Here is a 17,098-nt window from a genome sequence, read left to right as displayed (position 1 = left end):
GCTGTTGCAGTGATAAGTGTCACCAAGTATGCTGCTAACGTGCTCTTGAGAAGGTGGCTTACAAAGCTGGGCTTCAAGATGGATGCTCTTGGTGTGTGTTAACACATACTCAGCTCTGGTCTTCTGTCAGGAACTGGTTTGGCAGAATATCCCATGGCTGATAAAGGCTTTAATGAATGCTCTCACATGACTTTCTTTGCTTGGACTGCAAGTAAAGTTTGCTTACTGCTGTAGTGTCATCATCCACTTAACTCTTACAATGAAGGGAAACATAAAATCGTGGAATATCCTGAGTTGGAAGGGGCCCACAAGGATCATCGAGTCTAGTTCCTGGCTCCATGCAGTACCGCCCTGGAATCAAAGCACATATAAGAGCATTGTCCAAATACTTCTTGACTCCAGCAGGCTTAGTGCTTGACCGCTTCCCTGAGGAGCCTGACCTCCCTCTTGGTGAAGAACCTCTTCAAGGTTCTTCTTGGTGAAGAACCATGCAGCCTAAACCTCTCCAGGTGCATCTCCATGCTGCTCCCTCAACTCCTATTGATCGGTCACCAGACAGAAGAGATTAGCACCTTCTGCTCAGACCTCACTATGTGGCTGGTGTGGCAGATTTCCTGTCAGGGACTGGATGAGTACCTACAAGCAGTGCCACAGAGAAAGAAAAAGCAGTCTGAATTGTGAAAAGCAATCTGAATTGTGAATGAGCATGGAAATGCAAGTATTGTATTTCCTAGAGCACAGACATCTGAGGATAAGTGATCCAGCTGACATCCCTACGTACGGCTGGAAATGGGGGGCAGTGCTGCTCTGCTGAATTCCATGGAGAATGTCTCTGACTTCAGAGGGCTGGAGTTTCCCTCAGGCTCACTGTGAAATCAGAATCAGTAGGAACTATTTCGTTGTGATAAAGAGGATATCTGTGATCTGCCAGCACAGGAATTGTTGGTTGTATGTCTGTCAGGTAGAACAGTTATAAAGCAAGCTTGAGCAAGTATTCTACTTGTCAAATATGGGAGCTGCAGAACCATAGGGTCTCATTTCCTGCTTCTCTTGTCATGTTTGCTTGCAACACTCCTACTTAAAAATCCAGTGACTGCGGTTTCTAGGTAAACGAGTCATAGGGGAAACTACTGGTGGATATTTTTCCTCTGACCAAATGAGCAATTTGATTTATAAGTTTGGAGTTCATTGCCTTTGCTCACAGTGTGCCCTCCAGCTGGTCCTATTGGATGCAAAAGTTACTCAGATGCAGTGAAGGGCATGGAAGCCTGACCTCTACATAAAGAGAAATCTTTTATACTAAGCCAGCGTGTAGCTGTGGAAGTATTACAGATCTAGTACCATTGAAAGAGTTCTCTGAAGGATCCTTGAAGCTTCTGTCTATAAGTTGGTCCACCTCCACGTGTTTTCCCCAGTTTTCTAGTGGAAGCAGGCACTGGTAAGCTGGCATGTCAGTTCTGAGGAAGGTACACAACAGTACATCACTTGGTTCTGCAATAGGAGATTGGTTTTCATCTCCACTATAACAGATGAGTGTAAAAACGGAAAAACAAAGGTCCTAATTGGATAGGGTTCACATGACAGCATGGATTTGAGATTGGAGTCTGATGGTTCTCATTCGTTTTGCTTTAAAAACTTTTTTTTTTCTGTTTATTACAGTCCATGGTGGCCTTTCTCAAGGATCCAGAAGGTGCGCCGCTGTGGGAGGAAGATCCTGAAGCCAAAGATATTGTGCATATCGACAGTGAAAAGGTACGTCAGCTGGAGAAATGTTCTGTATGTTTTATAAATATATGGAATGTGAGGAGTGTGCATGTTTGTTTAAACTCTCAGTGAAGCACCATTATATCTTTTGGAAGGGAAGATTAAAGCACCCAAACTGTGACGTGACAAAGCCTGTGTTTTGTAATAACCACAGAGCAACGTCTCCTGCTTCCCTCCTTCTTCTTCCCTGTGTGGTCATAATATTAGTCTGTCAGCCACACAGCAAGCATTAAAGCATCGTGGATGTTAGGGTGGAAGAGACCTGTTTGTCTCAGTAAGTGTAGCAGCTTCCAAGATGCAGTTGCTGCAGGAGGCAAGTAGGAGGTAAAATGCTATTCTTACAACTGCAGGTTGTCAAAGTTAAAGCTCTCATGTGCCTGAGGTCATCTCAGGAAGTCTCTGCAGCAGGCAGGAACAGGATCCAGATCTGGAGTGATTTAACCTTGTACAGTAATCATCTACCATGGCAAGTGGGAAAGCTGCAAATAAGATAAAAACAACCTTAAAAAGCCAGTGCCACCACAGAGCACCCCATGATTTTCTCTCTAATATAATCAGCTTGGTCTTTTGTATTAGTTTTCTAGCCTATTGATTTTTAAAACTTTAATTGATTGGACCCTCGCTGGTATTTCGTAAAGGGCCTTTTCAATTTTCTAGCTTTCATTTTTAATATTAGAAATAGTTATTTTGACATTAGGTTTTTGTAGGAAGATTAATTTTTAATGTTCACCTTCTGTACTCTATTATAAGTCTTCCAAGGGTTGTGTTCAATTTGAAAACTTCATCTCATTTCTCCACCATGCTGGTACTGAAAAATCTATTCTCATGGCCTCTCATAGCCCTGACCAGGTTTCATAGTGTGGAAACTGAACTTTAGTTTATTATTGAGTCTGACTTCTTGAGTTAGAATACGTTTTTTGGATGGATCAAGGAAGAAAATGTTTCCAGTCACAGGTTCTGAACTGAAAATTGATCAAGCGGTACAATTTCCACATCTTAACACCAAAGATACTAGTCTTCAATATTTAGTGGATATTTGTGTCTATGAGAAGTTTTGCCAGCTCCTTTCAAGTTACAGTTGAGCAAGCAGGAGAAACTCAAGTGTTGTCTGTTAGGAAGTATGACCCTTCTTTTCCTCCAGAGAAATGAGCCTGTGTTCTGTTAACATTTATATTGACTTTTAAAAGTTTTAACACAAGTCACAACAAGAGACGTCATTTTGTCTAAGTTTGTTTTTACTTTATTTGGTTCGTTCGCTAGGAATTGCGAAGGCTTCTGAAGAAGGAAGACAAACCCGTTCTGATGATGTTCTATGCCCCGTGTAAGTAATCCAGCATGTCCTTTCACTTCTTGTTCCCTTCTTCACTGAGAGATGTCCAAGGCTAACCTGGAAGCCCCACCTGTGCTTTGCTAACATCATCTTGTCCCATCTTTATCATTGAAATCCATGTGGTGGATTACCTTATGTAATTTCTTTACCTGTTGTTCTTTCTAGATTTGCACGATATGCTGAGCACATTAGTGTTAATGCAGTTTTCTGAGGGGGTGTAGTCCCTCAGTGCTTCTCGCTGGAAGTGCAAATGAGCATTGTACATGCTTTTTTCTTTCGTACTTTGGGCTATGGCGTAAGACAAGTGGTTACACACAAAAGATCTCTGGAGGAGACCATGCAGTTGAAAGCAGCTCTATTTGTTCTCGGTAACTGGGTGCAGAGGGAACTACAGTGCAGTGGTCAAGAGCAGGAATACTTTTCCTGCTCCATCCAGGAAGGCACCCTGGGTGTTTCTGCTGTCACTGGCAGGAGTATCCTGAATACAAACGGAGTTTAATTGGGAGGGTGGCAGGAAGGAAAGAGGAGAGCATGTTGGAGTCGCTGCATCTCTTTTGTGACCTTGACACTGCATTGCTCTGATCTTGTTATCATGTTGGCTGCTTCTTCCTTAATTTTACAAATTTGCAACTGCTTCTTCACATTTTGTGATGACAGGTATATGAGAGGCTTTCCAGTTCTTGAAAACAAAATATTGTTGTGCTGGAGTTGTTGCTCAGCTGGAAAGCAGAGCAGCCGTGAGAAAGGAATGAATGTGTGACCTAAGCTGGAAAAGCCTCCCGGCACTGTCCTGGTTGTGAAATTGATGCGAGGCACTGCTACCAATTTGCTGTTTGTTTCTCTTTTAAAATGAGCATCCCGTGGCAGGATTATCTCCTGTTTCAGTGTATTTTCTCTGGTAATTATTGCCTGAAACGCCATTCTACCTTTTTCAGTCTCATCTGTGTACAACCAAGACGGCCAGAATTGCTCAAGACTTAGCTTGCTGCATCACTCAGAGGATGTTTTTTTCCTTAATTAAATTAGCAGCAGCGCGGTGCCTTCACGCTCTGCAGCAGGCCGGGCCTGCGCGGCCTGGCCTGGCTTGTGGAGAGCGCCAGCGGCCATGGCCGCCGCGGTGTCGGCGGGGGGCGATCCGCCCGCTCTGCCTGCAAATCGCCCCCTCAGGGAGCGTCCCGCTGTGGAGAGCTGTCGCAGTTTACCTGTATCATGAATAATTGTTTTTCCGCAACTGAGTCTCTTCCTGAAATGTGCCTTATCTAGCCCTTCGTTCTCTTTGAACCGTTCCCCCAGAAGCCCTCCTCCTTCCAGTTTCTCTTCTTTTGAAGTGGCAAAACACCTGCTAGTCTTCAGTGCTATAATACTTTTTGCTGATTTCTAAACTGCTGTGAAGGAAGCCTACTTGTAAGGTGTTTTTTTTCCCCCCTCTGATTTCACGATTCTTAACTCCCTCATCTTTTATTTAACACACGAGACCTTCTGATTTGGTTCTTATCCAATTTTTCTTTTCTTACTCCTGCTCCACTTGAGACAGAATACGTCCAGCAGTTTTATTAAAATACAGACTTGGGGAAGCTGGAGTTGCAGGTTGCTGTCTTCTGACATGGGCGTTAATGTTCGTACCTGGGAGCAGCAAATTGAGGCTGGCTACTAAAGGGATTCATTTCCTTGCTTGTGAGGTGGAGGGTCTTTGGCAGGAGAGGTTGTTGGAGCCTTTGTCTAGGAAGGCATGGGGAAGACGGCTGCATTCTTTCTCAGCTTGGCTGGAAGCAGGGGGTTTAGATTCATTGTGGCAGATTCATAGGAAATGGGCTCTTTCATTACGTACTATTGCAGAGGGAGATGAAAGCGACTGCAAACTTAAATGTAGTTCCTTTAATATTTCAGGAATGCCTGGTCTGGGTGAAACGACTCAGAGTAAAAGCATGCCTTTTCCTTGGAAGATATTACCTGCCATTTGGAGACCATTCACTGTACTTTTGGACTTTATATTATAAGTCAGACAGCACTAAATATGAAAAATTAGGTATACTTACAGGCATTCAGATTTACTTATGGTTAACTCTGCCAAAGGAGACTCCTGCAGAAGATGGTCTGCATTTGGCAACAAAAAGGAGCTGTTTAAAATGTTATTGAAAACAGGGTTTTAAAAATGGAAGTGTTACCTAGTGGAAAAATTAGTACGTGTTTAATTAAAAATCCCACTTTTGAGTCACAATACAAGAAAAAGAGCAGAAGAAAAAGGAGTTTTTTTGCCTATCGTGTATGCCTACACGGGAACGTATGTGGCTTGACAGTCTTGAACGGTGTAGTGCAGAAGTTAATGGGTAGGAGAGGTCCCACTGCAGTGGGTTTGGGAGCAAGGAGTCCAAGGCAGTGGCAGGGCTGGGGTGGGAGTGGAAGGATGGTGGGGTGGTGGCTGTGGGAGGAGGCTGGTATGCCTCTGTATTCTAAGAGAAAGTCCAGGGAGCGGTAAGAGGTTCAGGAGGAAAAGTGGGGGAGATCACTAGTTTAGGGCCTGTTAAAGACAACAGAAGTTGAGGATCCAGCAGATGGTGTTAACAGCTCGTATCTTTTGATGCTGTTCCAGTGGTTTGGATGAAGTTGAGGGTTCAGTGGACCTCAGATGAATGGTCTGTGCCCACCAAGAAATCATCATTTGACACAGCACTAATTTAATGACCTCACTGGCAATTTGAGTGGAGAGATCAAAGGTGGAAAGACCACAGAAATGAGCTCTCTTTCCTCTGATTAAAGAATGTTCCTCTCAGGCACGCTGATGTGGTCCTAAACCAGTGGTTGCAAAATATATTTCTCCTTTATGGAAGATACTTCCAAAACCCTTCTCTCTTTACCAGAAGAAAAGTGTTGACTGCTGTCCCATGGTGGACCATGGGTTTCTGTACTAAGTGTCTGAAGTGCATGGCCACAGCTTCCTTTCATGCTGTCTGCAGTCCCTCTCTCTTCCCAGTGTGCGTGCACATATTTTACTTGGCAAGGGTGAAACCTGCTGCTTACAAGGTGATTTATTGCTAATCTGCTTAGCACTCGAGCGTCATCAAACAGCTCTTAGTGTGCTCCAGCTATGCATGTAGTCTTCCTCACTCACTATTTGTCTTTTCCTCAGCACATAAAGTTCTTGTATTTTACAAGGGTTGTTGCTTCTCCTGAGTTATCGTCTTCTCCATTAACAGAGCATGGCTTAACTTTTGATGTCTGCTTAATGTGTTTAGGAGATGTCTCAAATGAGTTTCAAAGACCTGTTAAACTGAGATGAATCTGAAGTACACCCCCATCGCCCACCTGATTAAAGACCATATTCTGACTTTCTTGGTCACTAGAGTGCCCGTTCGAAATACACAAAGCTTTTTGGTTTGGCTTGATGAGCATAACATCTTTCATCTTGCATTCCACTGTGAGCTCAGCCCAGAGCCTTAGGAACGTAAAATGGTGTTGCTCTTTCCAAAACTAGGAAAAGAAATGAATATGAAGCTGAGCAGCATGAAAAAATAGCAGAAATAGCTGCATATAATAAGATGTAGCATCCTTAGAAAATAATAATATAATGACTTAGTGGAATAAATAAGGAATTTCATTAAAAAATTATTGTATATAAAAACATGTATTGTGATATGCTTTGGAACACAGATCCTGTAGAAGAGTCTGAATGGAGTTGTTGGCATGTTACTGACACGATATCTTTTTTTTATCAGGGTGTGGTGTTTGTAAGAGAATGATGCCGTCTTATCAGCAGGCAGCCACAGAACTGAAGGGTAAATATGTAAGTGAGAAGATAAGATTTATATTTAAAAAATCTTTTTTTTTTTTTTTTAAAGAGAATATTTTTAACAATTTATTGAATATTTAAAAACACAAATATTTATTGAAGTGGGTAATTTTTAAACAAGTTGAAACAAAGCCAAAAATGAATGATGCTGTTCCACATTCGCTCAGGATTATCTCCTTTTTTTTGCTATTATTAAAACTTAGCATAATGAGGCATTTACTCACTTGCCTTTTATATCTAGTATGTAGTTTTTGTCAGGGAAAAGTGGGCTCTGACACTGCTATGTCTAGCTTCTATTTGGTGAATTTATGGTCGTCTTAAGCTTGTTTTTGTAAAGATAAAGAAATATTTGCCATTTTGGGTTTGATCAGCTTTTGGCTTGATGTTTCTTATTCAACTCAAGTATGGATGCCCTTAGAGTAATAATTAATCCACTTGCTCAGTGGAGAATCAGTGTCATGGGAGGGGGATTACTGTACGTTTTCTTGATCAATCTCCTAACAAGTAAGCATAAGTGTTACATGCATAAGCATTGCTATAGCTTTGTCAACAAAGTTAGCGTTTATACCAGGCTAAAATAAATGCGAGTGTTGATCCTAATAAAATCAATTTGCAGCAGCTGCAATAACTTGGTTCTCTGTTTGTACTAATAAGGCATATTGATCTCTCTAAGCAAGACGAAGACACTTTCCAAGTCATGTTTTTATAATACACTATGTATAATTTATGTAATACCAATAACACTTGAGTGACACAGAAATGGGATTGTTGTTCCATGGCTTTGGCTGGATTTGGTCTGATTCTACCTGTTGAATCACTTGGGTTATAAGTTTCCTCAAGAGAGGCAGCACATGGTAAGGAACAGATGAAGTACTGCAGTTCATCGCTGGGGCGGCTCTGGTCAGTGCATTTCATGAGCACTGAGAGCCCTCGGACTACCCCATGTTCTCTCAGCTAGTTGTTTTTCAAGGTGTTTTCTCTAAATTTTTCTTTAAATCCTTGTTTGCTTAGGGCTGAAAGCAGTGGGAGTTGTTCAGATTTCAAGGCTTTACGATGTCCTAAATAAGATATTTTCAGGAGTGCTTCCATACAGCCAGGCAGCATGCAAATTCCTCTCCCTTCTGTGGAGGGTGTGCTGTTTTCTGGGGGAAGGCACTCCTGTCTTACACAGCAGGTCTATCACAAGGCGTGGGGTGGACAGGAATTTGAAGCATAAAGAAACACCTACACACGTACTGCCAGAGAGAGGGCATGCTGCAAAACGCTATTTTCCTGCAATTATCCCTTGTCCACATGTAGTTCTGTTTTTATTAAATTCAAACCAAACCAAGTTGAATTTAAACTCCAGATCTGTTCTAGTTTGATAATTTCCAAGAAAGAAAGGAAAGAGTTTAGGTAGGCTTAGGCTAATCCTGCCCAGCTCAGGGGTCTGGCACTGGTCAGAGGTGCTTTTTTGCACTTGTAGTGTTTTTAGTGCAGGTTTATTTCAGAGGAAAGTCCACTTATGCCACTGTCACCAGTGTCTTTCACAAATATCAATCTGTTCATCTAAATCTGACCTAGTTAGCTTCCTGAGTGGGATGTGTACACGGTTTGCCATTTCTAAAATTAACTCTGCTGTACCCATCATAAATTATCCATGGGGTGCCTGAGAGCAATGTTGACCTCCAGATCAGGCACTGCTGGAAAGTTTATGATTGTTTTGGATGAGCTGAAGGTTTGGCATTTCAATCAGACCTGTTGTTAGCTGTCAGGATGTGCCAGGGTTAAAAGTGATTATGGCTACTATATAGCAGGAAAATGAAATATAGTATTGCCTATTTAGTAGGTCATAAAAATGAAAAGGTGAACTGTGTCTGTCGCTGGTTGCTATATTCTTTTGAGACTGGTCCCATCTTCCTGTAGGTGCTGAGAGGAAGACTGTATGGTTCAGTATTATGTAAAGTTTAGAGTTTTCTATTCCATTAACCCTAGCACGAAACAAAAAGAGTGGTTCCACACCAGAAGAGGATGGTTTATTTTATCCCTGGCACAAGAAATTCCCCTAGCTCTGCTCCATCAAGTAGCAGGATGGGAGAGTCACAGGAGAACAGAAGTCAGAAGCCTAGAAGATACGACCAGCTAGCAAAGGTTCAAAGTCGATTTAGATACAGGTAGCTTGGTGGGGAGCAGGTAAAGTGTTGCAGTATGTCAAATGTCACTGCAGAGGTGAAAGAAATTAACTGATCTTCGTGTTTGCTGTGGATACTTCAAGAGGTAGTGGACTTCAATTGAAGTCGGGGTTATTCAGTCATTTGCTAAAAGACAATTAGCTAAACATCTGGCAGAACAAGCTTAGGTATAGAGGGAGGATCCTGACTTTGGGTAGGAGGTATATTTTGATGGTCCCTGTTAGCCTTGATGATACATGATTGTGTGATTATAGGCCAGCTAAAGCAGTAACTTTTGTTTTTAAAAATGAAACTTATTGTAATAGACTTTTGGTCATTTATGCTTCATACAGTGTATGAACAGCAGAATGAATCCACATTCTTGACCCAAATCAATCACCGCAATCTGGCTAAAGGTATAGATGTGGCTGGAAATGCTAATGTAAAACCTAGGAAATCTTTTGAAAGTTCTTGGCAAATCTTAAATCTGGTAGGCTGGTGTAAAGCGGGGGATTAATGAAGCCAGTTCTCACTGTATAAAGCAACTGCTGCATCTTGATCCTATTTAATTTACCTATCCACAAGAGTTGACGTAAAGGATAAGGGAAGGGGAGAACTGGGCCTTAGTATCTCCTATGAATGAAGTCAATCTGGTTGTTAGAATTACAAGGAAAATTCAAAGCTTGAGATGTGACCAGCCAGTATAAATCTTATTTCTGTGCTCCTCTCCTCTGAGGTAGCTTTCCTTTATCCTTTCTCAGGATAGGTGAGAGAAAACAAAGCATCTTCTTGTGACTTTCCAGCACGCTATTAGAAAAGGTTGACCTTCAAACATGGATTTTGTGCTTTAAGATTTATTTCATGCTGGCTCCTAGCACATTTGGTTGGTCTATGCAGTTTGCTGCAGTCAGGAACCTGGTATTAAATTCTGATGTGATATTTCAGCTGGAAGGAGAAAATCCTGTTTTTGGAGGGGGAAGGAGGAGGTGTTAGGATTAAAACCCTGCTGCTAAAATGATTTAAGCTGTCAATGCCATTAAAACTAAGTTAATCTTGAAGTTGTATCTCAGCAACTGGCTGAAGGTTTGACTGCAGAACAACCTCAGTGTGAATCTCAAACCCACAGAACCTCAGAATTAGTCCTATCTTCAAATTTTCAGGTCAAAAGTCTTTTGAAATAAGTATTTGAAAGACAGTTGGAGAGGGCACAGGAGCCCTGAGCTTGAAGCTTGGGGTGGATTGCTGGTGTGGAGGGTGGGCTGGGACAGAGGTAAAGAAAGGGAAGGGAAGCTTTTTGTTTCACTTACCAGTCTGAAAAGTTGCTGTGCTCCCATGCCTATCTTTCAATATCTGTAAGAAAAGGCTGTTTCAACTGTTATTACACCCTGCCAATCAGGTAAGTTAACACATTTAAAGTATATAAATGCCATGTGGCATTTCCTGGGCTCATGGAGAATGTTTTACATCAAAGTAATGCTGATTTTTTTTCCCCCTTGCCATTCAGCACACTCTTGAACTGGAATAAAGTCAGTGTTTGGTCAGGCAGACTTTCTGGACATTAGCTGAGATTGTAAACCAAAAAACGTGGCTAGAACTCTTTGTGTCCTTGTAAACATTTGGATGTGAATTAAGCTATGTATGTGCACAAGAAGAAAGAATTCTAGTTGGACTTGTGCTCTCTTTGCAGATTTGTATTTTAAACTACTAGTGAGATTCAGAGAATGCCCTTTTGGTATTTCTTGTAGGGGATGAATAAAAGGAAATGGAGGTGCTCTGAGAGCGAGGAGTACATGACAGGCTGAATGGTTTGTGCTTTCTGTGGGCTAGGCTCAAATATTGCTCTGTTTTTCCTTGGTCAAAATCAGAAGCGCTTCATCATTGCCTTTTATGAAGTCACCCTTGCTTTACAGCAATATGAGTGAAATCAGAATCTGCACAGAGTTTAGCTGGCTTTACTGCTCTTTGGAAGTCATGTTGTTACTACTGTATTGTAAGAATCAATATAATTATGCTCTGTTTTTTTCAGGTTCTTGCGGGGATGAATGTTTACTCTGCTGAATTTGAAAGGATAAAGGAAGAATACAATGTCCGTGGATATCCTACAATCTGCTATTTTGAGTCAGTTATGTTTTGCTGCTATTTAAGAAATCATACACTTGACTATAATTGCATGTTCTTATCTTCAGGGCAAGCACTAAACCTTGTTTTGTTGCTTTAATAGGAAAGGAAAGTTCCTGTTCCACTTTGAGAACTATGGTGCTACTGCAGCAGATATAGCAGAGTGGCTGAAAAAGTAAGGCACTGAACTTCATACACTCCACCTTTTATGTACCTTTTATTATTTACAGAATGTAATGGTTTAGGATCAACCATCTCTCCCTCATTCCCTCTGCTCAAAAGAGCAAACAAAACTACCCCTCTGAGACTGGCTGAACTAGCACAGAGAGATTGCATGCTAAAAAAACAAACGTTAGGCATGCCTTGCGTTTTACAATTGCATTTCATATGTAATAGGGTACTGACTATGGACCAAAATTAATGCAGATGCACAGATCTTGGCATCGTTAAAAATGCCAACTTAAATTTCCAATGATCTTGGGTGCCTAAATTTAATACCTCACAAAAGGTGTGACTTTGGTTGTTTTATTTAAAATGTACGTGCCAAGTACACAGTTCTCATTAGTTCCTTAGCCTTCAGATGGAATATTTAGTGTTTTCTAGTGACACACAGTAGAAACTAGCACCCTGGATTGCTAGTCATTTTTACAAAGCTTGTTTCCCGTTATGACTTGAAGTGGTGTTGAAAGTGTCCCGTTCTACCTAAAGGCATCTGTTTACAGTTGTAAATCTTTAAATTATGTGAATTATGTAAAGAAGTAATCTTTAAATTATGTGAATATAAGTTGCAAACTATTGTGATGATATGGCTTAGCAAAATTGGAATAAAATAAATGTGTTTTACTGCACCAATGGGACTACGCTGGGGACACGGGAAGGGTTGCAGGTAGCCCAGGGGCTTCAGCAGTGGTAGGCTAGGTGGTTCAGGATGGGGACCTGCAAACGTAGTGCCAGCAGCGTTCCTGTTGGCTTCAGGAGGTACAAACAGTGAAAGCAAGCACTGCCCTGTGGATCAAAGAGAAGAGATTTAGGTGTAGTCTTTAAGCTTCATTTAGTCCATTCAGCCTTTCAGAAATTAATGATCAAGATGGCAACTCCAGCAATGTTGAGGAGATGATCAGCCTGCAGAGCAAGGCTGTGACTTCATCACCTGTACCGTATTATGCTTTTCAGTTCTGCAAGGATGTCGTTATCTCTTGGCTACCATGTGTGAAACATTAGATGTTTGGGGTGAGTTTTTTCCCCCGTCTGCCCACGTAATATCCAGATAATCCCTGTAATATGCAGTGCCTTTCTATCAGTGCTGTGACAGCAAGTGAACACAGCTACTGGAAGCAAAGCAGAACAGCTGCAAGCTCTTTCCAATGATAATCTCTGCTAACAAGCCACAGTGGGCTTTGGCTGATACTCCAGCAGTCCAGAGCTAAAGACAGCTGTTTGTCCTCACTTAGTGCTCAGTGCATGTTTATTAGCTTCCCAAAAGATGATCTGAGTAGTATCCTTCTTACTCCTGTTTTGTATAATAAATGCAACTTTAAGGAAGGCACGTCTGAGAAATTATGCGTACTTAAATTTTGCCAGTAATTGATGTCGTAATTAAAACTGTATACTGTAGATAGAGGGTAAATCTGCTACATGCATAATATTGCATTACTCTGAGGAGTGTAAGTAGTCAAATGGTATGGTGGGGGCTTTAGGAAAGCCAAAGATTGTAATTAGATAGCTGCAGGGTGTATACTCTATATTTCAAAACAGCATAATATTAAAGCTCTCACCAGATAACTCAAGCTAGAATTTAATATCATCACTGTTGTGATTTCCTGTGATATTGGTGTCTTGAGCAGTGTCCTCTCACCTCTGAGGAGGAATGATGCTAGCTCCCTTTTCTGAAAACACAACTACAGCAGAACAGGCATAGGCTATGAATTAGCTAGGCACCAAGACCACATCCTAAATCTAATGCTCAGTCTCTGAACTCCCTGAGTGTCAGGTGCAGTTCTGGGTTCCCCAGACTGTGTCGCTTTTAAGGAGAGGTGATTCTGAAGTGATGTTGGAGAGGGTGGAGGCTGCTGCCAAGACAAAGCTACGCATGTCAGGCAGGGAGTTGCTCAGATAGGAGATGCCAGTCAGCCGAGCAGGTGTGCTGAGCAGCAGGGGCATGGCACTGCCAGAGTGTCCGTGCCAAGGAGAACCAATGTGTGTTTATGCTGTGCGTGCACATGCTCTTGTCCGTATGTTCTTGAAAGAGAATCCAGGAGACACTGTGCCGTATGAAATGACCTGGTTTTTGTGGACACAAGTTAAATGCCACAGAAGGGCAGCTGTTTTCTCTTAGCTCCCTCTTGTTGTTTTGACCTCTAAATGTTCGTGGCTAAGTTCTGAAAGTGGTTGATCTGTGCTGATTTAGGGCAGGGGGTTGCAGAGTATAACAACAAAGGTTAGAATTACTTACACTGTGAAGAGGATGTTTTTCACATTCTTTTCCCTCAGAGCAAGAGCTACTAGTTTGGAGGGTTCCAACACCTTTTCATTTGTTAGTTTGTGAAGGCACTTCTTCCTTGTGTTGAAGTGTCCTAATGCATCTGCCTACAGGTACTTAACCCCTCTTATCTTCCTAATAGGCACTGGCTACTATCTCGTGGAGTTTCAGATGTTTTTATGGGGTGATAGAGAGAAACCATCACAGTCTTATTCCAACACACAGCATTATTAATACGGGAGATGCTATCTTGTACATACAATTCTTTTTTTATCCATCTTCTTACACAGCTGCATCGATCTGGATGGTAGGCAAGCCAGACAGCTCCTTGCTGCCTCCAATAGCTGCGTTGTTTGTCTCGCAGTTTTTGTGGACTTCTCTTGGGCCTTTCCTTAGCACCACCTAACTACTCAATTAAATCAAGAACTTGCTCTCTGTTCTTAATTCAATTAGCTCTTGATATCTCTTCCAGACTTCTGTCATCCTATTTTTGGTCTTCAGGCGTTGGATGTGCCTTCTCTCAGTTTTAAATGACATTTTAGATTTTGCTTGTTGTCTCCTCCAGGCTTTGAGGTACTTCTTACCAACTCCTGTGTAGGCTAATTAGCATGCACAGCATTTTAAAGTGGGCCATTTGAATAAACATCCTGTGCCCTGCTTTACTAATTCCTTGCTGAAATAGGTCATGCTGGGCTCTGCTGAACACAGCTTTCTTCTGGTGCTTTGTGGCCAGCATGTCCGTGTTCATCATGCTCAAACTACTCGAACCAGCTCCCCTACCAAATTGATTGTGTCGTGGTATTTTCTGGAAAGCCTTCATCTGCCAACATACCTGTGGATTATTGCTGTTTCGTACAGGCTTGGCAGCAAGCACAGTGATTCTCTGGGCAGCTTTGTGACACAGCCCCTGAATTGTCACAACTCCGCCTGTGCTGTGGGTCTCCTGGGCCATTTAGGTGGTAAACTCTCATGGATGGGGACTTGCCTCTTTTTCTCTTTAGGCTGCTTGGCTTCGTGCAGCTCCCACCTTTGTTTGTTTTTTGCTTTGTTTATCCTACGAGCAGCATCAGAGGTGTGCATCGCAGCTTTGCACACATTGCTTAATATTCTTGGATTGGACCCATTGCTTACATCAACAGAACTTGCTATCTGAATCTGTATATCTCTGCTGATTTCTTTTTATCAAACTAGGCTTTCAGCCTAGCAGTGAGCAAAGCAGAATAAATGAATTATCATCCGTTTGCCATTCCTTGTTCCAGGCAGCTAACACAATAATACATTTTAATCAAAAATAGTAAATCTGCTTTCACCAGGGATGGGGCCACATCCAGATTTGTGCTTTGCCAAAGAATTTGGGGAATTTGGGGGGATATTTGGAACTCATTACTACACCTGGCAAGGATAAAGTAGCTTCAAAGTCTGGCTCCAAATGTTCCTGTGTTTGGGTGTACTTTATGTGAGCAGTGCTTTAATAAATAAAATGTCAGTTAGCATAGTTTAGTTCACATCTGCCAAATTCTCTTATAAATGTACATTGATAAAAGGAAAGAGCACTTGTGTAGTGGAATGATGAGCAATTGAACTGGTCCAGAGCAACTGAGGTTCAATTTCCAGATTTTCCAACGTGTCTTTGAGCAGTCTCTCTGGCTCTGAGCCATCAAAGATGGTTAAGCTCATGTGCAATCACAGGGAATTCGGTGGAGCGCGTCACTTATCTTTTAGATTAAGCATGCAGTTTGAGTAGCTTTGCTGATTTAGGCCTGTGAGCCCACTGTCACGGGAGGACATAACGATGCTTCCCCAGGTCACAGGGTTGTTGAGGGTAAAGCCATGCTATGAATTCCCTGGTAAATGCCCTGGTGTGCACTGCACACAGCTCACTCATGGTCCCGACATTGCCACTCCTCCTTTCTGTCAGCCCTATAATCAATATTCTGTTGGTATTCAAGGTGACTGGTTAGATTGGCTGTTTCTACTCACTGCTTTTTTCTTTCATTTGCAATGACTCCTGTGAACTACTAAGTGTGAGTGCTGTAAGAAAGGAAGCATCCTGCTGAGGAGGCTAAAGAGTAATAGAAAAATACATCCGATTTTTATAATGTAATAACTAAGCAGTCTGGTTATCTCTTCACTCTGTCCTCTTCTATTTCTGATCTGTCCTTGTGAGCTCCTTGTGGGTTTTTTTCCTTTCTCTTCCAGTTCTGTCTGACTTTTGGCATTTATCACTTCTGAGTGGAAGAATTACTGAAGGTGTTCAGTAGGGTTAGTGTGTCAGACCCATGTGGACGTTTGCACGAAGGTGGTTCCTTGCAATCCAGCTTGCTAAAATTACTACTCAGCACCAACGAGCTGCTTTTCAGCTGTGTCTGTTTGTCTTGTAGCCCACAGGCACCTCAGCCACAGGCTCCGGAGACTCCCTGGGCAGATGAGGAAAATGTAGTTTATCACCTGACTGATGAAGACTTCGACAAGTTTATAAAAGATCATTCATCTGTGCTGGTGATGTTCCATGCACCATGTGAGTTTGCTTTTTCTATTCTGTACCCTGATCCACATGCTTGCAAACAAAACCAATGATAATTTGCTGCGTAGGTTTCGCAGAACCATAAAATCAAAGTCCAGGCTTCTCTTGTTTGCTGTGAATCTTAAACACACAGGGCATGAAATGTTTGTGAAGCTGCTGGTTTCAAATTTAGGATAGAGGTATGCTGCTGGAAGAGGTATTTTGTAGGCTGAGTCAAAGCATAACTAAAGAGCATAATAATGCTTAAATAGTCAGAGGAGTCGTCGTTTTACAAGATTACCGTCAGTGTTTGGTTAGTCTTCTGTGTTATTTGCTTTCAAGCCAGAGCTCTGGTTGTTTCAGCAACTCCATTTGAGATCTGTGAGGTCATGAGCCCTTGTTCACAGCTGCAAATGCACCAATTTTAATCGGGGGTGACTCACTTTCACTCCTCTGCCACAGTTCTCTGGCAATCTAAGCGGTGATGGTCATTCAGTGTTGTGCTGAAGCATGCCAAAACATTAAGTAAGTTCAGAAAGTCCCTGCGGCCTTTGATACGGAGCTGGTAGTGATACTACTTACAGCTTGGCTGAGAATGAATTGGGCTGATTTTTTTGATGATTTGAGACTTCAGCTGGAGCAGTAAAATGCAGTGGGTTGCCCTAAGGTATTTCCCTCTGCAAGCTCCTCCAGCTACATTGTCCTCCTGTATTTTGTACCCTTCAGATTAATACCTGCATCAACTAGTTTGCTTGCTAATGATGCAACATGTTACAGCTATGCAACAGGTTCTACCAATTCTTTGTATCTTCAGTTGGAGGTTCAGGCTCAGATCTGCTGTGTTGGATGATACACAGCTCGTCTCCTCTTGCTGCTGTGTTGCCAGTTGCACTTGGATGAGATGTTTGTTTTCATGGGCTTAGATTTGAAGGTTAGGGCTCTGGAGGCAGGGTACGTGCTCACAGCA

At 42.1% G+C, this 17,098-nt stretch overlaps 1 protein-coding gene across 1 annotated transcript in view; it reads left to right on the top strand.

Annotated features, from left to right (window-relative positions):
- Positions 1 to 17,098, top strand: part of PDIA5 (protein disulfide isomerase family A member 5) — a 96,676-nt gene that overhangs the window by 32,448 nt on the left and 47,130 nt on the right. The window contains exons 6-11 of the mRNA XM_084289610.1: positions 1,660 to 1,752; positions 3,025 to 3,085; positions 6,808 to 6,875; positions 11,058 to 11,149; positions 11,253 to 11,324; positions 16,010 to 16,146. Of these exons, the coding sequence (XP_084145736.1) occupies positions 1,660 to 1,752; positions 3,025 to 3,085; positions 6,808 to 6,875; positions 11,058 to 11,149; positions 11,253 to 11,324; positions 16,010 to 16,146 (523 nt within the window). The remainder of the gene's footprint in view (positions 1 to 1,659; positions 1,753 to 3,024; positions 3,086 to 6,807; positions 6,876 to 11,057; positions 11,150 to 11,252; positions 11,325 to 16,009; positions 16,147 to 17,098) is intronic.

The sequence above is a fragment of the Netta rufina genome, assembly GCF_964035555.1.
Source record: "Netta rufina genome assembly, chromosome: 6".
Lineage (NCBI taxonomy): Eukaryota > Metazoa > Chordata > Aves > Anseriformes > Anatidae > Netta > Netta rufina.
Note: the sequence above shows the minus strand (reverse complement) of the source record. Positions and strands in the feature narration are given on the sequence as shown.